General features: G+C 40.9%; 1 protein-coding gene across 3 annotated transcripts; it reads right to left on the reverse strand.

Moving 5' to 3' along the window:
- On the reverse strand, positions 1–18,733 carry LOC114026320 (C-type lectin domain family 4 member K-like). 3 transcript variants are annotated; one of them, XR_003567112.1, is made up of 7 exons: positions 18,585–18,733; positions 5,997–6,083; positions 3,940–4,008; positions 3,387–3,538; positions 1,838–1,953; positions 1,540–1,693; positions 1–1,363 (listed from the first exon to the last, which is right to left on the reverse strand). XR_003567112.1 is itself a non-coding variant. In XM_027839992.1 (6 exons), the coding sequence occupies exons 1-6, from the start codon at positions 18,619–18,621 to the stop codon at positions 1,201–1,203; spliced, it is 624 nt and encodes a 207-aa protein (XP_027695793.1). In that variant the 5' UTR covers positions 18,622–18,733; the 3' UTR covers positions 1–1,200. The 3 variants fall into 3 exon arrangements, 2 of the variants coding, with proteins under 2 accessions (XP_027695793.1, XP_027695794.1); XM_027839992.1 differs by lacking the exon at positions 1,540–1,693; XM_027839993.1 differs by lacking the exons at positions 1,540–1,693; positions 1,838–1,953.
- Between the last annotated feature and the right edge of the window lie 7,286 nt (positions 18,734–26,019).

The following is a 26,019-nucleotide window of genomic DNA, read 5'->3' on the forward strand; positions in this document are numbered from 1 at the left end:
TTTATATCCAAATTCTTTTATTCAGCTATTTTATCCACCTGGACAATAGCACATAGATCATCAAATGTTTTTTAAAAAGCAATAGTAGGATATTGACTTGTTCTTAGGGACTTAGTGCAATCTTTGGTGACTTGTCCCAGGGCCAAGGGTGTGTTGGTAAATGTTTAACAAAAACAGGAAAAAAGATGTTCTCATGACATACATTTCAATATTATTAGCACTTTCTTAAGCCTAGATAATCAACAAAACAATAAATCAAGTCTTGATGTGGAGTTATCGATTTCCAATGTGTAAATGCTCATGGTGAACATTTAACAATCAGCTCATCACACTCCTGCCCAGGATTGTTTAAGTGCCATTTAAAAAATGTAAATGAGATATTAGCAAAGGTTTGTATGTATATAGCACTTAATGGTTTGCAAAGTGTTTATGTATCTATATCTATTTATCTATCTATATGTGTATGTATGTACACAAAATATCATTTGTCATCTGTACATATATACATATATATGTATTATATATAATACCACCCTTTCTATAGAATCACATACCCTCACCTCCCCTTGTTCAGTACGGAATCTTGATTGTTTATGTACATTTTAATCTGACAGGATGCCTTCCTCTTCCTGGATCTCCAGTAGGAAATAAAAGTAACCGAGTTTTGCCTCCAGCCTCTGGACAGAGAGAGGAGCCAGACTGTCCTTGAGGGGTATTTTAGAGCTAAGGTGAGCTGGGATCTTGTGATTTCCAGACCTAGTGATCAGTAGGTAGGAATCTTGGGATTTGTTCTCCTTGGGGGAGCAGGACAGTGAGCAAGTCTTGTCAGGACTCTCTCTTCAAACTTGTTCCTCAACTCATTGGGGAAGAGGAAAGAAGACTGGGCAGGAACTGCATTGCACATGTGAGAGGCACCTGGAGAAATGAGTGAATGGTGAGGGCACAAGTCTGGGTGATTGCTCTAGCAATGATGACTAGGAGAAGAAGGAGGGTCTATGGCTGCCTGAAGGCATGGGGATATCATTCGGCACAAGTGATCAGACATTACATAGACTTCTAGGTTCCTTTGGGGGAACTTGATATTGGAAAGGAAAATGGCACCCATAAACTCCATTGTATGCAAGGTAGGTGGCCCAATGTCTGCCATCTGCCACATTGCTTCTGGGGCGGGGGGGTCAGCAGCATTCAGGTGCCAGATGTTTATGTGTTTTGGCACATCCTAGATGACTCACAGTTCCACTTACAGATAAACTTGAAAGAAAATGTGCAAATGTAATTATTCCATGATTTTTGTGTCTTTGCCCAGAAATGGGCACAGTTATAATTTTCTTTTTCATTGCTTGGTCTCTTATTGGCCCAGAACCTGGAAAGACAGGAAATCATTGAAATGAGAGGGCTTAATCCTTCAAATTCCCAGTTGGTCACCAATTACTAACACAAACTTCTTCTCCTCGGTTTGGACCCTGTCCTGGAGTGAAATAGTCTCGGGGAGCTGCGGCCTCAGATGCTGCCACAGCCTGGTGTCTCAGTAGTGCTTACCTGCCCAGCCCACAGCCAGAGCCTAGAAAGACTGGGCATAGGAGGCAAGCTTCAGGGACATAGTTGTCTAATCCCTTCTGGAAATAGCCCAGATGATTGCTGCATTCCTCTCCTCCTCACATCCAGGGCCATGCAGTCTTCTAAGCCCTTCTCCCTGTGGGGCCACACACACACACACACACCATACATTGCCATAGAGGCCACACTAAGTGTCCAGCCTGAGTTTACTTGAGGAAATCTCCAAGAGTCTTTTTTTAGAGCAGAAGAGGGGAAGGGGGAGGAGGGGAATTGGACTCACTCTTTGCTTTGGGCTTCATCATATGAGGTCCCATCAGTCCATTGCCAGCCTAAAGCATTTTGGTTACTCAGTCCAATCCAATAATAGGTACCATTGGCTTTTTCATAAAGAAATTTCTATGGAGTGAAAGCATATTTTTATTTTTTTTTATTTTGGGCTAGGCAATGGGGTTAAGTGACTTGCCCAGGGTCACACAGCTAGTAAGTGTTATGTATCTGAGGTTGGATTTGAACTCAGGTTCTCCTGAATCCAGGGTTGGTGCTCTATCCCCTGCGCCAACTTGCTGTCCCTAACAGAGTATTTTTAAAGGGGTACCTGTGTATGTTTGTGCATGTTTGAGTGTGCACTCATGCATGGATTGTGTATGCTTATGAGTATTCCAGTGTGTGTATGTGTGCATATATGGGTGCATATGTGTGCATGTGCGTGTGTATGTGCATGTGCCTATGTGTGTTTTCCTCAAACATAGGTCTGATCACATCACTTCTCTGACCTTTACAATCCAACGGCTTCCTATTAACTCTAGGATCAAATGCAAATTTCTCTACCTGACTTCTGTTTTCTGACCTATCTTTCCAGAACGACTATTTATTACTTCCCAGCTAAATAGGGCAGAGATAGAACACCAGGCCTGAAGCCAGGAAGACAAGTTCAAATCCAGCCTCAGTTACTTACTAGCTGTGTAACCTTGGGCAAGTCATTTCACCCCTGTCTGTCTCAGTTTCCTCAACTGTAAAATGGGGATAATCATAGTCCCTATAGTTGTGAGGATTTTTAAAACACTTACCACAGCACATGTAGTAGGCATTACATACTGCTAATTGTTGCTGTTATTTACACACTTTAAGGTCCAGTCAAACTGGCCTTTCTATTGTTCTTTGCAGATGACACATTTCCCATCTCCTATCTTTGTACTGGCTGTCCCTCATGGATGGAAAACACTTCCTCCTCACCTCTGTCTCTTAGAATCCCTAGTTTCCTTCCAAGTTCAGCTCAGATATCATCTTCTCCATTAGATCTGGCCTCCTCTCTCAGCTATTTGGACTCTCCCACGCCACCCCACCCTGAAAATCACCCTGTATTAATTATGTAGATTTCTATTTCTCTTGCACGTGTAGCTGTTGTACTGTCTCTAAAGAGCTGGTCTCATATCCAACTAGTCCTGCCTTTTACACATACTGACTGTGTGATTTGGGGCAATAATAATATTGATAGCTAACATTTACATAGCATCTACTATGTGCCAGGCCCTGTGCTAAGTACTTTACAATTATTCTCTCATCTGATCCTCACAACAACTTGGGAGGTAGGTGCTATTATTATTATTCCCATTTTATGGATGAGGAAACTAAAGCAGAGCTTAAATGACTTATCCAGGGTCACACAGCTAGTCTATGCCTCTCTGTGTTTTCAAAAAGCCCTAGCTATGTGTGAGACTATGTCTGGGTTGCTTGTAGACTGGCAGAGAGGTGAAATGAGCTGCCTGTGGACACCCAACTTACTGACACTCCTACCTCCCACTTCTAGGGCCACCAAGGACAGCACTGACCTGTTCTTTCACTGAAGTCACTGAGGCCAGGTGGGAGCCCTTTGATACACAATACTGCTCAGCATTGTTCCAAGACATTTTGTCACAGGAAAAGTAGTAGAGATTTCCACCGTGGATGATGTTACGCTCTAAGATTCTCTGAACAAGAATTTCTTGGGAAGAAAGAGGAATGAGAATGAGGAGAGGGGAGACCAGAGCTGGGCAGGGTTTAGCTCTGCCTCTTGACCCTGAAGTTGGCTGACTACAAAGTAGTGACCAAAGCTTGGTCAGTGGGAGCCAGGGTTAAACTATTATTGTCAGATTAGAAGCCTCTTGGGTCCAGGTGTGTCAAAGGGGGAGGCCATTGGTTGGGTTAGGGGTGAGGTACTTTTCACTCCTTCCCTTTTTCTGAAGTAGCCAGGAAGAGGGACAGTGAGGAAGCTAGAACAAAGGAGGAACAGGATGCTTACACCTTGGATAACTCTCCATGTGAGACTGAAGCTTGGGTGATGATGTGGCTGGGCAGAAGCTTGGAGGACAGTACAAAAGGTATCGAGGATGAGAGGGAACTCACGGTTTTGAAGTTTCAGAGCTGCATTGGAGACTTTGGCTCTCTCAAGTTGGCCATTTTTCCCTTGAAGATCTAGAATCACAGAGTCATGGTATTAGAAAGAGAGAAGCTCAGGGAGAGGGTTAGTCCAACTTAGTGAGCATTGAGAAGCCCCTGGAGTGGAGATTTGGGAACTGACTGCCATCCTGGGACTTGCAGCTGAAAGGGATGAACATTCCATTTGGGTCCTAAGAATGATTTGAAGTCATTTAGGTCTTTGAATAGAATGGGGAATTGAGTCAGGTTCCTGAATTCTTGAAAAGAAACAAATGGTCTTCGAGAGACAGACAGAGAGGAAGAAGGAGGAGCTCAGGAATGGAGTCACCAAGAAGTGGTGTCAGAACAACAAGGTGTGAAAAGGATTAAGCTGGAGCCCCGCAGGGAGACATCAAGGAGGACCAGTGAGGCATCTTGGATCAGGAGCCTTGGGCTGAAGCTCCTTGTTGTACTGACCTTGGCAAGAACTAAGGGAAGGTGCCAGAGAAGGTGTTCTCTTCTCCCTACTTCCCCTCCCGATGCCTGTCCATTAACAGACACTGGAATATGCTCCACTCATTTCTTGACCTCTGTATTTCTGGTAACCTGAGCTTTTCCTCAGCCGTAGAAATTAGCTAGAGATAAGCATTCACTTAAATTAGGGCAGAGATACAAATATTTGCCTAAATGTTAACTATTTTCCTAACTGGGGGCTCTGAGCTATTGTGACTATACTCCTAACTTTTTATTAAATTTAAACTCCATAAAGCATCAGAAGAGGGGACTCCAGGGATCTGAGATATCATTACATTATCTCCAGATTTTAAAAAAAAGATAATTGTTGTTACAGAGTATGGCAATTAAAAACTGAGAGACAAAGCAATAGAAAGGAGAGGACAGTAATGATTATCAGTCTGACAACTATGCCTTCTAAAGCAAGACCTGTAACTACCAGCTTTATATTCTATTGAGAGGAAACAACATGGAAACAGAGAAGAGGGACAGTGTGGTACAGAAGAAAGATGGAAAGATCTGGAGTCAGAGGACCTGGATTCCGATCCTATGTGGTTGGTAGGTTTTAGAAATAGCATTTGAACCCGGGTCTTTCTGACTCTCCCTACTATGCCATGCTGCCTCTCCAGGTTAGGGCTTCTGACACTTTATGGGGATCCCTGGACTGTTGGTCAGTTCCTAGGTCCTGTTCAGCCAGACTGGCCTTCTGGTTGTTTCTTTCACGTGACTTGACATTTCCCACCTCAATGCCTTTGTGTGGGCCGTCCGTCATATCTGGAATATGCTTCTTCCTCTTAGAATCCATTTGTTGTTGTTGTTCAGTTATTTTTCAGTTGTGTCTGACTCTTCACGACCCCATTTAGGATTTTCTTGGCAAAGATACTGGAGTAGTTTTCCATTTCCCTCTCCAGCTCATTTTACAGATGAGGAAACTGAGACAAACAGGGTCACTGAGACAAACTCACCCAGGGTCACTCAGCTAGTAAGTGTCTGAGGCCAGATTGGAACTCACAAAGATGAGTCTCCCTGACTTCAGGCCTGGCACTCTATTTGCTGTGCCACCTAAGTGCCCAAAAGCGTCACTTTATTCAAAGGTTCAACTCAACGGCTATCATATCCTACAGGAGGCCTTTTCTAATTCCTGCCCCCAGGTACTTGGGGCTTCCACAGACACAACTCAAAATTATTGGTGTTTGGTGTACATTAATGAGTACGTGTTTTTTCTTCTGACAAAATGTCAGCTCCTTGAGGGCAGGGACTCTCAACTTTTAACTTTGTATGCACCATGCCTGGCATACAGTAGGTGCTTAATAAATGATTCGTTTAATAGATGTCCATGTTCCTCTGACTTTTTCCATCTCAAGTGATTGAGCAGAGGAGCTGTCTGTGGAGCACCAATCACCCCCCTCCCCTATGTCAGTCTAGACTCTGCTCGCTCCCAAGATTCACTCTGGTGTTTTCTCCCGGTCTGATCAGAGAAAGAGGTTTAAGCCTGCAGCCCTTCAGACCATGGTGTTAGGGTGAGAACTTACATAGAATAACCACAACTTTAAGGGTGGCAGCCAGGGCAAGAACCAAGAGTGCCAGGGCAGCTTGGATGATCCTTAGCTTCCTCAAGTCTGGCAAGAGAGAGAGAGAGAAAAGAGTCATTAGCAGTGACTGGGGGCTGTGGCTTCCAAATCCAGAGCCCACCAGCATCTCCATCACTTGCATGTTCTGACTGTAAGATCACAACTTTAGGTCTGGAAGAGGCGAAATAAGCCAGCCTAATCCTCCTTTGACTGATGTGGAAACTGAGGCCCAGATATGTGAAGAATCTTGCCCAAAATCATAGAGATAATAAGCGTCATAGGTGGGATTTGGACCCAGGTCCCCTGAGTCCAAATCTAAAGCTCTTTCAACCGCCTCACAATATTTCTAAGGTAGACCCAGGATCAAGGTTTTACCAGAAGTTATTTATCTAATGAGATACATACTCACAGTGCTCGGCAAACCTTAAATGCAACATAAATGTAACTATTTATTATTATTATTGTTGTATTTTGTTTCCTCTTCGTATTTGTATCTGATTCATACATGAGACGACAGTTACCTGCGATCCTTCCATCGGTCTCTCTGTGTCCCTCTTCTTCCCCAAAAGGTCCCTGGCTTCCTGTTGTCTGGTACAGTCTAACACCATCCTCATTCTCTAGTCTAATCCCAAATCACCCCCTTCCCCTCCGTAGAGATTAGGCTCCAGCTAACCTGGACCAGTCTGTGCTACCAGCCCAACTTCCTGCCTGTGCACATGTGGAAAACTCCTGGCTCGGTGACTTTGTGCTCTCTTCATCCCTGACATCACCTCTCTCTTTGTCATGTCTCATCAAAGTCGTAGTCATCCTTGAGAGGCGAGTTCAAATCCCCTTGTCCTCCTAGGGGCCTGTTGCTCTTTCCTGCTGCTAAGAGCCATCTTTGCCTCTGCAATCCCATGGTCCTTTACCGTGCACCTCTCGAATGCTTTGGTCCTGGATCATGGTGTGTTAGAGCTGCCCATAACTGATGTCTAATCCAGTAACTAACCCTAGGGCTCCACAAAGACAAGGACCACATCTTACCATGACTTTTGGATCTACACAGGACCTAGCCCACAGTTCTGCACACAAGAAGTGCTTTCACTCACTCACTCATTCATTCATTCATTCATTCAGCAAATCTTTTTATGAAGTACCTCTTGTATTCCGAGCACATTAGTAAGCACCTTCTGTGTGCAGAGCCCCATGCTAGAGTCTGGGGGAAGAAGGAAGTTTAAAGAAGATGTAATTCTCATCTTCATGGAGTGGAATAATACACAAACACAGAAAACTGTACATCATGCTGTCATTAAAAAGTGTTTCACTCACCTTCCAAACCATTTATTGAATAGAATTGAGTTGAATTCAGAGACTACTATAGTACTGCCATGTCTCTCTCCCTGACACGACCCACCTGGGCCTTCACTTTAGCTCTTTGAGAAAGTTAATCAACCTGCCCAGGAAAATGCTGGGTGCTGTAGAGACAGGGAAAACAGAAGGAGCCATAATGGCACAATGGAAAGAGTCCTGTTTCTGAAGTCAGAGGTCCCGGGTTCAAAATCCACCTTTGGTGCCTTACTACCAGTGTGACCTTAGATAAGTCACTTCACTTCTGTGTCTCAGTTTCCTCACCTGTAAAATGATGGAGCTTGATAGCTTCTGAAGTCCCTTCCAGTTCCAGGTCTATGATTTTAAATAGAAGACAGTGCTGTTGCTCTCAAGCAACATAAAATCTCAAGGGTACGGAGGAGAAGAAATACTCATACATCATATAAAACACTGTAAGTTACTATGTCAATATGCCAGGTCCCAATCCAAAGCATGATGGGAATTGAGAGATGGGGAAGACTTGCCCTCTGCTGGAGAAGTCAGTCATTCATCAGTGGAGAGAGTGAGACTTGCATTGCATCTTGATCAATGAAGTGCTTGGCATAGCTAGCACGAGAAAAGGAACATGATATGTCCTGAGGACAATGAAGAGGAGCCTTCCTTGGCCAGAGAAGGTTCCCACTGAGGGCTAGTGGCAGCTAAGTTGTAGCCACATATAAGAGAGCCCTGAAGGCTAGTCTAGGAAGCTTATGTTCTTTTCTGTAGGAAGAAATTGACCAGAACCTGTGGAGGAGGGAAGAGGTGATGGTGTGAGGTGTTAAGATATTCTGGGGTCTGCTTGTGTCCACCCTTCCCTGAATGCCTCTGGAGATAGATAACCCAAGGGGAGCAGGGTGAACCATGTGGGTTGCTCTTATTGAATCATCTGATTTTCTCTGCTTCTTTAGTTGTTTTATTATGTTATAAAGGTATTATGTGCTTCTGTCTTATGTTTACTGTCAAATATATTTAGTCATATCTCTCTCCTCCCCTCTCCTAACCCTACTACAATGATAGACTATCTAGGGGCTAAGGAAGTACAAGAAGGTAGCTGGAGATCAGCTGCAAGGAGGAAAATGGACAGAACTAATGAAATAATTGAGTGTTTGCTTACTGATTCTGTTGGTTGCTTCTGTCAATGTTAGGTCATGACAAGAATGTCTTAATATTCAATTAAAGGCTAAGCAGATTGCAGCATCCTATTTCCAAAAAAGGCAAGGGTCTACCCTAAAACATTTTGATCATGAGCTTCCCAGGATGGAGCACTCATACAGACTGGTATTTGGCCAGTTTGTTACACCAGTGAGCCACCAAGGGAAGGCACAAGACCATGGACCTTACTTCAAACATGTATAAGGGGCAAGGAGGATTTTGCTGTGACCTAAAGAGGATGTGCTGTGACGTAAAGAGTAGAAGTGAAAGGGCTGGAGGAACAGATGTCTGTTATCAGGAGGAATAAAGTGTTCCTTGAAAGAATGTAAGAAGTGCTTCAAGGAAAATCCCCAAGAGAAAAAGGAGGTGAGGGGGCATGAGAAAATTCTCACCTGTACCATGAGACTGGAGGGTGAAGGAATGGGACACTAAGAAGGAAGAGTCCTGACATTCTGGAACAAATAAATATGAGACTTTTTCTGGAGAGGGGGTGTTGAGCCATCTCTAGAGCAAGCAGCTTCTTGTATTTGTGATGGTGGAGGATGATGTATAATCCCAAGTGAGTGGGCATCTAGTCATGGACGACAGGAGGACACATGAAGAAGGGGGTTAATATCTCCATTCTAAGGGATATATTTTTTCCTCACACAAACAACAAGAAGATTCCTTTCCTTTCAAGATAAGTATCTGGATTATGGTAGAGAGCTTTTGGAGACTTGTCAAATTTCACAACCACTACATACTTCTAGTGTTTTGTATAGGGGCAAATAAATTCATGATGCCACCAGAAAAATCCTGAAAAGTATTGCTAAGAATAATTAAATTCTAGGGTAAAACACTGGAAGTTTTGGGGACATAGGTGGTGTTTTCAGCCCTGCTAAGGAAAGATAAGGGGATTCAGAAGAGAAAGCAGATTTGGGTAGTGAACATATGGCTAAGAAGATGATATCTGAGAATGGAATTTGGACTTTTGGGCTATAGTTAAATACATCAATACAAAAAGCTCTTGACCAGGGATGGAGTGTATCTAACAAGGGCTGTTAAGAAACATATTTATCTGGGGATGATACAAGTACTTTTTTCACAGCATTCTTGTAAAAGTAGAGTGAGATCATATTATATATATATATATATATATATATATATTTATATAGCACTTTGCATACCTTAAAGTACTATTATTATTATAATTGATTTTCTTTCCTGATGGTTTCTTCAATCCTATCTTTTTTCTGCCTCAAAGAATTATTATAGATTTTTATCATTCCATTTTTATATTCCCCGCTTTCCTAATATGAACTCCTCCCATCTGAACCATAATCTAACTTTTGTATTTAAATATTTCTTTATACTTTTCTTTCTTTCCCTTGTCTGGTGGCACTTTCAGATCCCAGGCCCCCCGAGACAGTGTCTGATTATACTTTAAGAAACAGTCGCTTCAGCAGCATTACTTTAGTGACTCTTGCTGTTTAAGTTAGCATTAGCTGGGAAATCATCAGCTGTTTTTCATTATTGCAGCAAGAACACGTTTTGTCAAGATGGAACAAACTAGGCACTACTTTCTATGTTTAATTCCTGTGGGAAGGTCAATTGCATTTGAAAGAATTTACATTCAGATTTCACCATGTCTAGCACATAGTAGATACTTAATACAGTCCTGGTGATTAACTGATCTCCATGTTGTAATACCACAATGTCCTCCAAGGATAGGGTAACATTCATCTTATTCTGACATTGAAGTAAAAATAGCATGAAAGAATGTTAACCAATTTAACAACTGAAGTTTTTTTAGAAGACAATTTTGTCTTGTTTCTAGAAATGACTATTTGATGATTAACACACATAAAACCCTCTTACGTATAAGTGTTCATGCCATGACAAATATTAGTAGCTTTTGTAGCGAAAGATCTCAAGACGTTTCTATCCCATCAATATAAACTACTATTTTCAGTAGTCAATCTTTGTCATAAAATCTGACTTGGGTCTGAACTTTAAACTATAATCTTTGGTTTTGGGAATTTATGACCAAATCTGGCCATTTAAAAATTCATGAAGAAGGTAGGATGTGGGTGTTGTTTTGTTTAAAGTTGTTACTATTAAGAATGGCCAGATTATGAGAATGATGTTGCAAATCATCTATCCATAAAGATGGACTCGTGATTTTGATTGTTTTCATGAGAGCTTAAATGCTCTGATTTGACAAAAATGGAGAGTGCCTCATGTGGTCAGCACTCTTTCAGTTTTGTAGTTTTTACTTATGGGTTCACTAGATAATACCAATAGCTAGCATTTATGGAATAGTTTAAGGTGGGTAAAGCACTTTGTAAATATGATCTCATTTGATCTTCACAACAATTCTAGGGGGCAGGTGATTTATTAGCCTTATTTTACAGATGATAAAACCGAGGCAAACAGAAGTTAAATGATTTCTCCCGGGTCATATAGCTAGTAAGAGTTTGAGGCCAGATTTGAACTCAGGTCTTCCTAATTCCAGGCCTAGTACTGCCTTAGATTATGATGACAATATGGGAATCAAGTCAAATTAAACATTTATCAAGTGCTTGCCAGGCACAGTGCTGTGTTCTGAGGCTACAAAGAAAGGCTGCAAACAATGTTTGCCCTCAAGAAACTCACAGTCTAATGGGTAAGACACAAACAAACAACTCACAGATTGTTGGTCATCCTTCATTCTGGAAGAGGACCATGACATCAAGAAGGTGATGCCATGACATGCAAGTAAATTGGATTTAACTGTGCAAAGTTACCAGCCTCACTTTCTCCTCTGGAGCTATCTAGGTCCAGTGGCAAGATACACATCAGGACAACTGAAGATAGCCCCAGATTCAGTGGAAGACCTTGGTCTTCTTAGGTCTTTTAAGGTCTCTAACAGGTTTCAGTTTGACAGAGGCAATGCCCATTCAATGATTAAGGCTAGGTAAGAAATAAGGCAAAGAATGGCCCTCTTTACCTAGTCAAAAAAAAAATCAATCTGGGAAGGGAAGACCCTTGGGGTTTCTGGCCAAAAGAGAAACCATTGTTATTTACATTTACTCTGAGCCATCAGGGTCTAAACAATGACTAAGTGGGCCTTGGGCTAGGACCTATTGTTGGCCAATCAATGAGAGCCAGAGTGAATTGGATTTAAGGCATGGTGCTATGCAAACACTTACTCATGAAGAGGATACACACAAGATAAATTGGAGATAATCATAGACAAGAAGTACTAACATTAGGAAGATCAGGAAGGGCTTCCTGTAGAACATAGGGTATCAGCTGCAACTTGAAGGAAGCCAGGGAGACCAGGAGTGGAAATGAGGAGGGAGAGCATTCCAGGCATGGGATTATGAAGAGGCCATATAATAGGATATATGGGCAGGTGGGTGGCACAGTGGATAGAGTGGTGGGCCTGGAGTTAGGAAGACTCATCTTCCTGATTTCAAATATGACCTCAAACACTTACTAGCTGTGTAACCCTGGGCAAGTCACTTCACCTTATTTGCTCCAGTTTCCTTATCTGAAAAATGAGCTGGAAATGGCAAACCACTCCACTATCTTTCCCAAGAAAATCACAAATGAGATCACAACGATTCCTACATAACTGAAAAACAACTAAAGATATGATAGGAGGTTCTTGTGTGAGGAACAATAAAGTCCTTGTCATTGGATCACACGAATCATGAAGGAGACTGAGGTGTAAGAAGACTAGAAGTGTAGGAAGGAGGCAGATTTTGAAGGGCAAACATCATTGAAAAGTGTATCTCAAATATCGGAGGCCAAATCTTCTTTTGTATTTGAGAAAAAATGTAAATAGTCTTTTATCTCACTTGTCACATGGGATGAGTCCTAAATGGAATCTACTTAAAAGCAAGACATGTTGATTATTTCCTGGTACACCTTCCTACCCATCAAAGTGACTAGATAATGCTATACTTGGCTTTAAGGGAGTGAATTAAGCGCATTAGAAAATGTGAGTTTCTTTTCCTACAATTACTGGAACATTTTGAGAACTCTGACATGCCAAGGGAACCCTCCGCCCTACCCCACCCCCCATAATAGAAATGCTCTAACATAACCTTGTGAAGGAGGCATGAAACATTCGTTCTCAGTCCTGTGTCTTAAACAGTTTCGTGTTGTTGTTCAATGGTACCAAATGGTTTGGTCTTCAGGCGTTGTTCCAGACTATGCTCTCACACTGTATGCTCATTTGAAATTGTCTTAGCTAAGTATGGTGCATGTATTACTTTAAATAAAATCTTAACATGAAAGAGGAAAAATAAAAAAAGCTTTTGCCTAGAGCCTAGATGATGCAGAGAACTTCAAAGAAAATGGGAGGGAGAACACTTTCCACGTAACTCAGGCACCATAGAGAGGATAAATTATAACACAGGAAAAAGAAAGGTAGATGAAACAAGATGATCTCCAAGAAGAGGGCCATCAATAACATCCCATGTCGTCAGATGCCTATACACAAATCCAGGGAAATAATAATAATAATAGGTAATTCATTGAACATTTGAAGGGTTTCAAAGCATCTTATCTCTCCTTTATTCTGTACAATAATCCTATAACATAGATACTACCATTACCCCTATTTTACAGATGAGGAAACTGAGGCTGAGAGAGGTTAAGTGGCTTTCCCTGGGTCACATAACCAATAAATGCCTAAGGAAGGATTTGGAGCCAGATTTTCCTGACCCAAAGCCCAGTATTCTATCCACTTTTCCACCTAGCTGCTCCAAAAGGAGGAGAACAAGACATCCTAATGGAAGAAGGAAAATTTGACTTCCTAGATATCCCTGAAGCATGATGGGATGATTTCTATAACTTGCAATATGTCTCTGGAGGAACAAAATAGGTAAATGGGCTGATCATACACTATTATGCTGTAAGAAGATATATCCTTTTGAGGAAATCCAGTAACCCAAGGCAAGAAGTATGATGAAGGAAGAACATTTGGATGAAGAGCAAGGGAGGGGGAAAGAGAAGCAATATGATTAGGTGGACATGTTCCACCCCACCTGGATTGAAGGAGAAATGATGAGTTGGGGAAACATGACAAATCTGTCACTAAAGCATGATATTGTGGTAGCTGGGGACTTTGGGCATCATAATGCACTCTGGAGCTCTGTCTCTGCCAAAAGTAGAGCAGTCGATTAACAAACGTGTGACTTCCCTAAATAATCATTTCATGCTTCAAAAGTTGGAGGAAGTGACAAGGGGAACCGCTATTACTAGCTTTCTCCTGACCCACACGGAGGAACTTGTTATTGAAATAGAAATACAGGAACCTTGTGGGCAAAGGATTGTAACATCACAGAGAGATGAACAGGACAGGCCAGTCAGGCACAGGCTGATTGATACCTCACTTTGCAGAGGGAAGCACAAGCATTCAGGCAGGGATAGAGGTTGTGCCTTGACTTCAGTGACACAACTTGGAAATATTAGAACCAGGACTCCCCACTCCCCACCCCCCATCCCAGGCTTTTGGCTTCCAATATGAGGGATCTTTCCAATCCAGCCTACTTCCTCCCCCACAGATGGACCTCTGATATAGAACAAAAACAAAACTCTCAGGGCAGTTAGGTCTGGGCTACAAAAATGGTTGTGTGGTCATATATTTAATGTGCTTTCTTTTCTTACTTCCTCTACAAAGGGTCAGCATGGTACAGTGATTAGAATGCTAGCCTTGAAACTAAGAGAGACCTTAAAAGTGTCTTTCTATCCCTTCTTCTGACCACTATGTGAGTGCTTGCCTTATGTGAGTTCTCCATAAAAAAATCTTCTTTGGCAAGGGTATATTTGGCATTCAAACAATGTGGCCAGCCCATCAGAGTTCTCCTCTCTGCGGTAGAGTTTGAATGCTTGGCAATTTGGTTCAAGAAAGGACCTCAGTGTCTGGTATCTTATCCTGCCAGGTGATCTTCAGAATCTTCCTAACACAATTCAAATTTTGCCTAAAAGACTCTTTTATGGAGAACTCACACAGGGAAAGTGCTCACATAGTGGTCTGAAGAAGCAATACAAGGACACTCTCAAGGTATCTCTTAAGAATTTTGGAATTGATTGCATGCATGGGAGACACTGGCACAAGACTACCCAGGATGACGAGCCCTCATCAGAGAAGGGACTGTGCTCTATGAGAAAGCAGAATTAAAATAGCTCAAAAGAAACATGAGATGCACAAATTTAAGGAGCCCACTCCAAATGTTCACACAGACTATTTGTGATAGAGCATTCTGAGCTCATATTGGTCTGATCAGCCACAGTTGGACGCGTTGTGATGCGACTTTAACGTAGCGATGTCCTTTTCGTCCTCTTCAAGAACGAAGGACAACAACTAACCAACCAAGCCTTGAAACTACAAAAACTTGGATTCAGGGACTACCTCTGATGAATGTTGGTTTTGTGACCTTGGGCAAATCATTTAATCTAGGCCATAGGCATCAAACACATCCCCAAGGGGTCCACAATACACTCCCAAGTGGGGCGAAACTGCATTAAAATGTAATTGGGAAATATTTAACAAAATAAATAAAAATAAAATAGAACACAGGTAATGTTAATATGTGGTTTTCTAAGGCAATATGTGACCTTTGGGGACCCCTAGGCATGGTTTGGTTGTCCTTTAGTTTGACATCATTTCTCTCGGTGACTCTTATGAGAGGTCGGGTTTCTCCCTAGTACTTTTGTCACAAGCCTCCATCCAGTGTACTCCCCATTGGTTACCAGCTAGTCACATTTAATTAGCTTTTAGAAAAGGGTATTACTGAGAACAGAAGAATTTATGACCAAATAAGAGATACAGAACATTATGAAATGCAAAATGGATAATTTTGATTACATTAAATTGAAAAGGTTTTGCACAAACAAAGCCAATGCAATTAAGATTAGGAGAGAAGCAGAAAACTGGGAAAGAATTTTTACAACCAATGTCTCGGATAAGGGTCTCATTTCTAAAATACATAAAGAACTAAGTCAAATTTATAAGAATACAAGTAATTTCCCAATTGATATATGGTCAAAGGATATGAACAGGCAGTTTTCAGATGAAGAAATAAAAGCTATCTATAGTCATATGAAAAAATGCTCTAAATCACTATTGATTAAAGAAATGCAAATCAAAACAACTTTGAAGTACCACATCACACCTATCAGGTTGGCTTACATGACAAAACAGGAAAATTATAAATGTTGGAGAAGATGGGAGAAAATTGGAACATTAATACATTGTTGGTAGAGTTGTGAACTGATCCAGCTATTTTGGAGAGCAATTTGGAACTATGCCCAAAGGGCTATAAAAATGTGCATACCCTTTAACCCAGTAATACCACTTCTAGGGCTATATCCTAAAGATATTCCAAAATGGGAAAAGGACCCACATGTACAAAAATATTTATAGCAGCTCTTTTTGCGGTGGCAAAGAATTGGAAATTGAGAGGATGCCCATCAATTGGGGAATGGATGAATAAGTTGTGGTATATGAATGTAAAGGAATATTATTGTGCTGTAAGAAATGATGAGCAAAGAGATTTCAGAAAAACCTGAAAAGACTTGTATGGTCTGATGCTGAGTGAAATGAGCAGAACCAGGAGACTGTTGTACACAATAACAGTCACATTGTGCGATGACTAATATTGATAGACTTAACCCTTCCCAGCAATACAAGGATCTAAGATATCTCCAAAAGTCTCATGATGGAAAATGCTATCCACATCCAGAGAAGAACTATGGAGTTTGAATGCTTATTGAAGCATACTACTTGCTCTTTTTTCCCTTCTGTTTTGTTTCTTCTTTCTTGTGGTCCCTCTTATTGGTTCTAATTCTTCTTTACAACATGACTAATGTGAAAATACATTTAGTAGAAATATATATATATATATATATATATAACCTATATCAGATTGCATTCTGTTTTGGAGAGGGAGGTGGGGAGGGAGAGGGAGAAAATGTAAAACTCAAATGCTTATGGAAGTGAATGTTGAAAACTAAAAATAAATTAATGTAAAAAAATTTTAAAAGTCTAAAAAAAAGAAAAGAGTACTACTAAAGTGTCTTAGTAAGCACAGTTGGTACAAAAACATTTTCCCAATCAAAGACCTACTCTCACCCACATACAATTTTCCTGGGGTTAGTTGGCTCAAATATAGATGCCTAAAGGGTAACTCATAACTCTTCATTATTATATGTGCTCATAACATCCTCATGAATTCCTCTGAGATGGTGCTTTCTGTTAGGCTGTGCCTTTGCATGGTCCTTAACTATACTTCCCTCTTCTTGCTTCCTGAAGCTGCCTTTCCTTGGTATATCTACTTTGTCCTTTTTCAGGTCTGGGATGGTCTCATGATGAATGGTCAATGTACAAGTTGGGGGCAGGGAGTGTGATATTACCTTTGGAATCACTTCCCCCACCCCCATTCCCTTGAGGCCGTCTGGTCACAAGGGTTCTTCCCCTTCAAGAAAGAGGAAGCTTGACTTCTTCCCTGTGGGACTCCTTTATTTAATACACTTAGGCCCAGACAGTGTGTTTAATTCTTTCAAATAATACAAATATAATTCCCTTTTAGTACCATCTAATCACATGTAGTGGCTCAGAGCACTTCATTTCTCCCAAGTTGATTAAGAACTGATTATCAATTAGTTTACACCTTTGATTGGCTGATAGATTCAGTCCAGAAATCCGGGCGCCTGAATCCACATGAATTCTACTTATCTAGATCTTATCTCTACTTATGCCATACAAGGTTCTTGATCTCTGGGACTGTTTTATTTTCCTCAACTTCCCTGGTCTAACACAGGGCCTGGCACAAGATAGGCATCACCCATTTGTGGCATAATCTAGTCAAAGAGTCATAGAATCCCAGAATTTCAGTGTCGAAAGGGACCTTGGTATCCGTCTAGTTCAGCCCATATCCAAAAGGCATCACCACTATACCACATGTGACATTTGGTCTTTCATCCTCAGCCTGAAAAATGCTGTGAAGAGAGGACCCACCATTTCTCCAGGCTGAGCACTCTGGGACAACTCTCATCACTAGAAAGTTTTCCCCAACATCAAACCTGAATTGGTCCATTGCTCCTGGTTCTGTGCCTTGGGACCAAACAGGACAAGTGTCATCCCTTCAACACATTAGGCCTTTAAAGACTTGAACATGGCTGTAATTCCCCCCCATCCCCCAGTCTTCTCCCATTAAAATTCTCTAATCCTCATATGAAACAGACTCAAGACCCTTCGGCTTCCTGGTTACCCTCCTTGGAATTATCTCCCACTTGTACATCTTCTTAAACTGTGGAGCCCAGAAATTGCCATATGACTCCCATTGTAGTCTGACAAGGGCCAAGTGCACCTTATTCATGTTATAGATGGAAGGGATCCCAGAAACCTTCTAGTCCCAGAAACAGGATGTTATAGTAAGAAAGGACCTTAGAGACTCTCTGATCCATTACCCACTCATCCCTGTTTTATAGATAAAGAAACTGACACTTAAAGAAGACTATAAACTTGGGAGTAGTATAGCCAGGACCCAACATCAGGTATATTACTTTAAGCTCATCTTACACCCCAAGGCCTCTCTGGTTATAGGCAGCCTGTCTTGTCTGCTCTACTAGAATGTAAGCTGCTTGAGGATGCAGGCTACAGCTCACTGTTTCTTTGTCCCAAGCCTCAGTACAGGACTACTTGGGGTGGAGTGAGGGGAGCAGGGGAATATTTTGTAAGCAAATTCCTTTTCATAAGAGATTGCCAAGCCTCAGGCCACTCTCTCTTCTGTTCCCTCAGCCTTTTGACTCCTTAAGCAAATTTCGCCCACCCTCAAAACAGACAGTTCTAAGGATGGGGCTCAAGTGAATCACCCTTGAGGCTGCTTGCTCTAGTGGATAATGGGCTGGATTTGGAGTCAGGACAACCTGGGTTTGAATTTCACCCACTGACTTGTTGTGTGACCCTGAGCAAGACATTGTCTGGGCCTTAATTTCCAGATCTATGTCTCTGGCACTGGTTTTCCAGAGACTTGTCCGCTTCTCCACCCACCCCAGGGATCCCCAATGCCTCACCCTTTTCAGTCTGAGGTACCATGTTTCTCTGGGTCATGTTTTCTGAGATTCCCTCTCTGTCTATCTTGTCTTCTCCTTAGGAGCAGCCTGGTCAGTGGGAGTCCTTCTTGACTCTGGGTCTTGGTAGGGAGAGCAGTAGCTTTGCCCTCATCAGAGCAATGGAAGAGGAAATGACAGATCTAGACATCCGGCTCCCTTACTTCCTCCCCATTGTTCCAGTAGAGATCCTATATAAATCAGTGCTGGGTAGGCCCAGAGAGAGGGTGTTCCTGGCTGTTCCCCATGCTTTAAACCTGAGTCAGTGGGTTTACTTCTCCACCATAACTGTGAAACCACAAGGGTCTGTGGTAGGAAGGAAAAGAAGCCAATGGGTCAGATTGGTAGGCAGTGTGGAGTGGTGGAAAGAGCACTAATTTTGGAGTCAGGGCATTGTTATGTGTGTGTGGTGTGACCAAGAACGAGTCATTTGAACTCGCTGCACTTCAATTTTCTCAGGTGTAAAATGGAAATAATACCTATATCTTACTAGAGTTAGTGTGGATCACTGGACACAATGTCAGGTCTGGCATGAAAAAATCTAGTTTCCAATCTTGGCTTCAGCCCTAAGTGACTTGACTCAGCTCTATGATTTCTGGATAATTGGTCACGGAACCTGCCTCCTCGTCTGTATAATGAACATGTAGAAATATCTCTTACAAGACTTTCAGGAGTATCATGGATTTGGAACTTCAAATCAGTCAGTCAGTAAGCATATATGAACTACCTACTATGTGCTAGGTGCTGTGCTAAGTGCTGGGGGATCCAAAGAAGGGTCAAAGACAGTCTCAGTTCCTGAGGAGCTCGTGGCCTAATGGAGGCCAAACAAGCTATGTACAAGATAAGTTGGAAATAACCAACAGAGGGAAAGCACTAAAATTAAGAGGAATTGGAAAAGTCTTCCTGTGGAAGGGAGACTTTTAGCTGGAGCTTAAAGGAAGCCAGGGAAGCCGGGAGCCAGGAGCTGGAATGTTACTGGATAGAAGAGCACATGGGGGAGTGCCAGGTGTAAGAAGACTGGAAAGAGGAGGGTCTAGGTTCTGAAGGGCTTTGCATGACAGATTTTATGCTTGATCTCGAAGGGAAGGGGAAGCTACTGGAGTCAATTGAGTAGGGGGATGACATGGTTGGACTGGTGCTTTAAGAAGATCACTTTTGTGGCTGAATGGAGGGTGGACTGGATTAGGGAGAAATTTGAGGCAGGCAAACCCACCAGCGGCTATTGCAATAGCTCAGGGTTGAGAAATCAATAGGATATGAGGAAGTGTAAGTAGAAGAAAGAGAGAGGGAGAGACAAATAGAGAGGAGGAGGAAAAGAAGGAGGAGGGAGGAGAGGAGAGAGTAGAGAGAGAGAGAGAGAGAGAGAGAAGTTTTTGCTTTCAATGTGCTTATCTTCTAACATTCTCAGGAAAGCAGCCAGTGAGGTGATCTGCTGAGAGAATGTGGAGGTGGGAGTGATTATAAGGGCCCAAGGAGGGAGGACAGGATTTGGAATAGTCACAGTATGATAACTGAGACTATAGGATCATCGGTTTAGAGCTGGGAGGAAATTCAGAGACCATGTAGTCCAACTCACTCATTTTATAGGCAGAAAATGAGACCCAGGGAGTTTATGTGACAGTACTAGCCATAGAAGCATACAAACAATACCAATGAAGAGAAGGGGAGAACAGCTGGAGCAGCTGCTGCGGGTTCCTGGAACATCCCCCTCTCAAATTTGTCTTCCCTCAGAGCTGGCCATGAGGCTGACTGCTTTACAGTGTGAATTCAGAACTCATGTTCCTACAAAGCTTGAAGGTTTACAAAGTACCACCCTCAGCTTTCCCAGAAGGCAGGCATTCCAGGTATCATTAACTCCATTTTACAGATAAGGAAGCTGAGGCCTAGAGAAAGGAAGGTGCTTGCCCAAGGCCACAATCTAGGACAGATCACAACTGCAATTTGAACCTAAGTCTCATGGTTTCAAGCCCATGTGCTTTTTCTCCACTTGGTCGCTACAGGGACGTTGCAATGAGAAGTGTGCTGGCCTGGCAGTCAGTAGTCCAGAAGGTTAGTCCCAGCTCTGCCTCTGACTTTGTGGACCTTTAGCCATTAGTTCTCTTATCTGTGGGATGGTTCCCTCTTCTGTAAAATGGGGGAAGTGGCCTAGATGACCTTTAAGATCCCTTGCAGGTCAAACACTATGAGCTCCTCCCTCATTATATGAATACTCACTTTGTGGATTTTCTCTTTAACAAACCACCTATTTTTCACCATACATTTTTTGATTGGTGGGGCTGGGGGTGAAAGGGAGAAGGATAGGCAATACCTACCTTTTCATTCATGTAGAGAATTCCTGATGAAAAAACCTTTGGGTTGGCTGTTGAGTCTGAAATAAGCATGTATATGAAAAGTCCTAATGGATCAAAGCCAGTTCAGATGAGCGCCTCTGGCTAGGCTATGAGCATATGGCCCTGCTATTGCTTCTGTCTTTGTTATGTCTTCTCTTAGATGAAGGATTATTTTTTAAAATACATTTTATTCCCCCCAATTACACATTAAAACAAATTTTTAACATTTGTTTTTTTTTAAAGTTTTGAGTTCCAAATTCTATCCCTCCTTCCCCTCCTCCATCCCTGAGACAGTAAGCAGTCAGATATAGGTTATACATGTGCAAAATGTAAAACATTTCCATAATAGTCATTTTGTACAAGAAGACTCAAACAAAAGAAAATGAATGAAATAAAGAAAGTGAAAAATAACATCCTTCAGTCCGTATTTAAACAATATCAGTTCTTTCTCTGGAGGTGAATAGTATGCTTCTGTAGTCCTTTGGGATTTTCTTGGATCATTATGTTGCTGAGAATAGCTAAGTCATTCACAGTTCTTCATTGAACGATATTGCTGTTACTATGTATAACGTTTTCCTGGTTCTGTTAACTTCACTTTGCATCAATTCATGTAAGTTTTTCCAGGATTTTCTGAAATCATCCTGTTTGTCATTTCTTACAGTACAATAATACACCACAGCTTGTTTAGTCATTCCCCAATTGATGGGTTATTTTGGTTTGTACTTTTCTTATTATTAGTGATTTGGAATATTCTTTTGTATAGTTGTGAATACTTTGTAATTCTTCTTTTGAGAATTGTTTGTCCAATCTTTTGACCACTTATGTATTGGGAAATGACTGTTAGTAATACACATACATACATGCATGCATACATGTATGTATATATTTACTAATTGTTCATATATCTTGAATACCAAACCCTTAATAGAGAAATTTGATACAAAGATTGTTTTCCCTTGAAATCAATTCCCTTCCTCTCTTAGTTGTATTAATGTTGTCTGAGCAGAAGCTTTTTAATTTCATGTAATCAAAGTTATCTATTTTATCTCTTGTAATTTGCCATTATCTCTTGTTTGGTTAAGAATACATCTCCTAGCCACCGCTATGAGAAGCATATCATCTGTTTATCTTCTTTTTTTTAATAATATGATCTTTAACATTAAGGTATCATTTCCATTTAACATGTTTTGCAGCATATGGTAAAGGGTGTTGGTCTAAGCCTAAATTCTGTCAGACTGCCTACCCCTTTCCCCAGCAGTTTTTATCAAATAGGGAGTTCTTTCTTAGGTAATTTGTTTTCTGCTTTATCAAACAGTGAGTTAACACATTCCAGTCTATTCGTTGATCTACCTATTTTAAAATTCAATTTAATTTTATTTTCAGTTTCAAATTTTCTCTTTTCCTTCACCTCTCCTCCACCCTTTGAGAAGGCAAGAATTATAATACCCATTACACATATGAAGTCTTGCAAAACATGTTTCCTCATTAAGTATGTTTAAAAAATGCTTCAATATGCACACTGAGACTATCAGTTCTCTATATCTAGAATTGGATAGCATTTTTTCTTTATCATAAGTCCTTTGAAATTGTGGTAGATCAATGTAATTATCATTACCTCTCTCTTTTTGTTTTATAGTTTGAGGTTTGGAAGTGCCATTCCCCTTTTATCTCTATGTCTTTTAATAATTTGCTTTGATAGTCTAGATCTTTTGTTTTCCAAATTAATTTTGTAATTATTTTATCAAGATCTATAAAGTATCCCATTGGTAATATCATTGGCATGGCATTAAAAGAGTAAATTAATTTTGGTAGCATTGTCATTTTTATTATATTGACAAGGCCTAGCCATGAACAATGAATGTTCCTGCAGCTATTTAAATTGTTCTTTATTTATTTAAGGAGTACTTTGCAATTGAATCTATATAAGTCTTTTTGTGTGCTTTGAGAGTTGATTCCTGGACATTTTATGCATTTTGTAGTTATTTGGAATGGAATTTCCCTTTTTATTATTGTTTCTTGGATTTTAAAAATCAATGCATAGAAGTTCAGTTAAGTTTTGAGGGTTTATTTTGTAGCCTGAAACTTTGCTGATTTATTGTCTTGATTAGCATATTTGCTGATTATCTAGGACTTTTCAAGTATACCACAACATTATCTTTAAAATAGGGATAGATTTTTCTCCTCTTTACCTATATTTATATCTTTAATTTCTTTCTCTTGCTTTATTGCTGCTTGCATTCCTAGAACTATATCAAATAATAATGGATAGATTGAGTATTCTTGTTTCACATCTGTATTCAGTGGAAATTGTTCTAGTGTATTTGTGTCATTCTTGCTTTTGGTTTTAGATAGATGCCTTTCATGATATTAAAAAAAATCCTTGTATGCCTATACTTTGTAAAGGATTTTTTAAAAAAGCATAAATGAGTTTCAGACTTTGTCAAATGCTTTTTCTGGCTTTTTATCTAATGAGATGATCATGTGGTTTTTGATGTTTTGGTTTTTAATAAGATTAATTATGTTGATTGTTTTCCTAATGCTAAACCATTCTTGTATCTCTGATATCAATCCAACTTGTCATAATAATTGATTTCTTGGATAAATCACTGTAGTTTGCTTGATAGGGTTGGTTTAAAAGTTTTTAATTGATATTCATTAATGATATTGGTCTATCTTTGACTTCTGTGCTTTATCCTTCTCTGGTTTAGTTACTAGGGCTATATCTGTCTCATAAAAGGATTCTCATAGAGTGACTCCTTTCTTAATTTTTAAGAGTAACTGTTCTTTAAATAATTGATAGAATTGTCCTGTGAACTCAGAATCAGGAGTGTTTTTTTTCTTTTTGGAAATTCCTTTACAGTTAGTTCTATTTACTTTTCTGAGATTGAGTTAGTTAAGATCTCTTATATTCTGTCAGTTCAGCTATTTTGTGTTTCTTGTGTTCTCTGTTTTATTTTGATTATCCTTCTTATTTCTTCTGGTTTTGTTGTGATTTCACCCAGCTCATTGCTAGCCTGGTCCTTCCACTCACTACCCATAACTTTGGGCAGTCACTTAACCACTCTGGGCCTCAGCTTCCTCATTTGTAAAATGAGAGTGTCAGAATAGATAACCTCTATGGTTCCTTTTAGCTCTATATAATTCTATGATCCTAGAGCATATTAGTCATGGGACTTTAAGCAAATTTCTCCCTTCCCTCTAGTTTCTTCTTCCTTAAAAATGAGAGAGTGGGCTAAAACATCTAAAAGCTTCCTTCTAATTCTAAATCAGTTATTCTGGGATCCTAAGACCCCATTTTTGAACCTCAGTTTTCTCCTTTGAAAAAGGAGAGGAAGGGTTTAGATTCTTATAATCTAGCCAATGCTGGAATTCTTATAATCTAGTCACTGCTGGGATTCTTATAATCTAGCCACTGCTTACCCAGGTTTCAGACTCCTTAAGAGTGGAACATCCATATGATGGATGTTCTAATAAACCTTGTCTTCAACTGAAAGAAGGCTTGGGTCAAATTCTTTCAGGCAGGACCCATGTGTTGTGATTTTGGGGTCCCAGCACCCCTGAACCCCTAAACCATATCATTTTGGTGGCCCATACAGGGAAACTGCCTAACCTCAACTTTTCTCCAGCCAAGACTGAAAGGTATGTAAGTCTCCTCTCCTCCTTTTCTTGCTCTGCAGTTGGGTTGGCTCTCCAAGCACCAAGGCTTGGAGGTGCTTTTTGGGCAGACAGTTATGAGGCTGTCTCGCACTCCACCTGACACTCTCAGGCTCTCGGTCCACTGGGTCGGTTCAAGGCCATGGACCGGGGTACACCTTCTGCAGAGGACAAGGATGGACACCCTATCCGGAAGTGTACACCCAATTCTGTCAGTTCTCTCGGCACTAGAGAATTGGGGAAAAACTGCAGTTGCTTTTTGGTTCCCTGAGACTTACTTACTCCCTTCCCTCTGCACCTCTGAATCCTCCTTCATGGAGGTTACAGGGAAAGTTAGAACAGCTAAAAATATCTTGGCATATTCTGGAGGTTTTGTGATTGATATGAAGGAGTTTTGAAACACCTATACAACCTGGTCACTCTCTTCCCTTGAATCAAGAGGGTATCTGTTAATCCCTCTCATAGGAGAAGAGAGTTTCGCCCTTTACCCCTCACCTTTGATTTTGCCCTCCCCCACCTGGGAAAGGAAGGAGGGGGGAGGGGCAGCAGCTACAGCATGGGTCCCCCTGGCAATGGCCTTGGGCCCTAGGGCAACCTTTGCCTGGAAGCATCACCCAGGTTCAGCACATCCTGCTCAAGGTAATGAAGCTAGCCTCCAAACTTGGGTAAGCACGCTCTTTTACATTCATAGTTTTAACTGTTAATGGTGAGATGTTGATTCTCTGGGTAAAGTAATTTGGAAGTGCATTTAACAAAACTGAAGTCCCCTGATTGGTAATGGGTTTGTTTCAAGTTTCAAATTGGTGAACTTTCTGTATCAGTTATATCAAGCCACTTTTCATAATTTGGTTATTGCTAAAATAATTTAGCTATTGTTAGTTATTGTTTTAATGTGTAAACTAGCTGAAAAGCTTGTTTGGGTTATGTATGGCTTGCTGAGAATTTGTAAGTGTATAGAAATCTCTAATGATTGGCTTTTTACACCATGACAAATTTAAGTTTGAGATGTAAATCCCGGAAAAGTTTTTCCTAAGCTGTGATTAGTAAAACTCGGTATTTGAGGTAAAAGCTCATAGGATTTTATTTTGAGTTGTCTGATGGGTCATAATCCATCGATAATCAATAATCCACCATCTGAGAGAAATGACACAAGCTACTCAGAAAAGGTGTTAATAGTGGGAAGTCAGCATTGGGAAAAGCTGAGAGGACAATTTTAGCCTCAGTCTAAGATGGGATCCTCCTGGCTCAGTTTCCCCATTATGTTCCTTTGAAAGGGAATGTTACCCACCTGGCTATTCCTGAGTCTGTCTATGAGGTGGATTTGACACTGCATGGTTGGAAAACTGAATTATCTGAATCCAAACAGAGCTACGGATGTTTTATCCTCTCATATTTGGGCCCTAAATCTCTAGTCC

Source organism: Vombatus ursinus, unplaced genomic scaffold (genome assembly GCF_900497805.2).
Source record: "Vombatus ursinus unplaced genomic scaffold, bare-nosed wombat genome assembly UNPS02014837.1, whole genome shotgun sequence".
NCBI classification, from domain to species: domain Eukaryota; kingdom Metazoa; phylum Chordata; class Mammalia; order Diprotodontia; family Vombatidae; genus Vombatus; species Vombatus ursinus.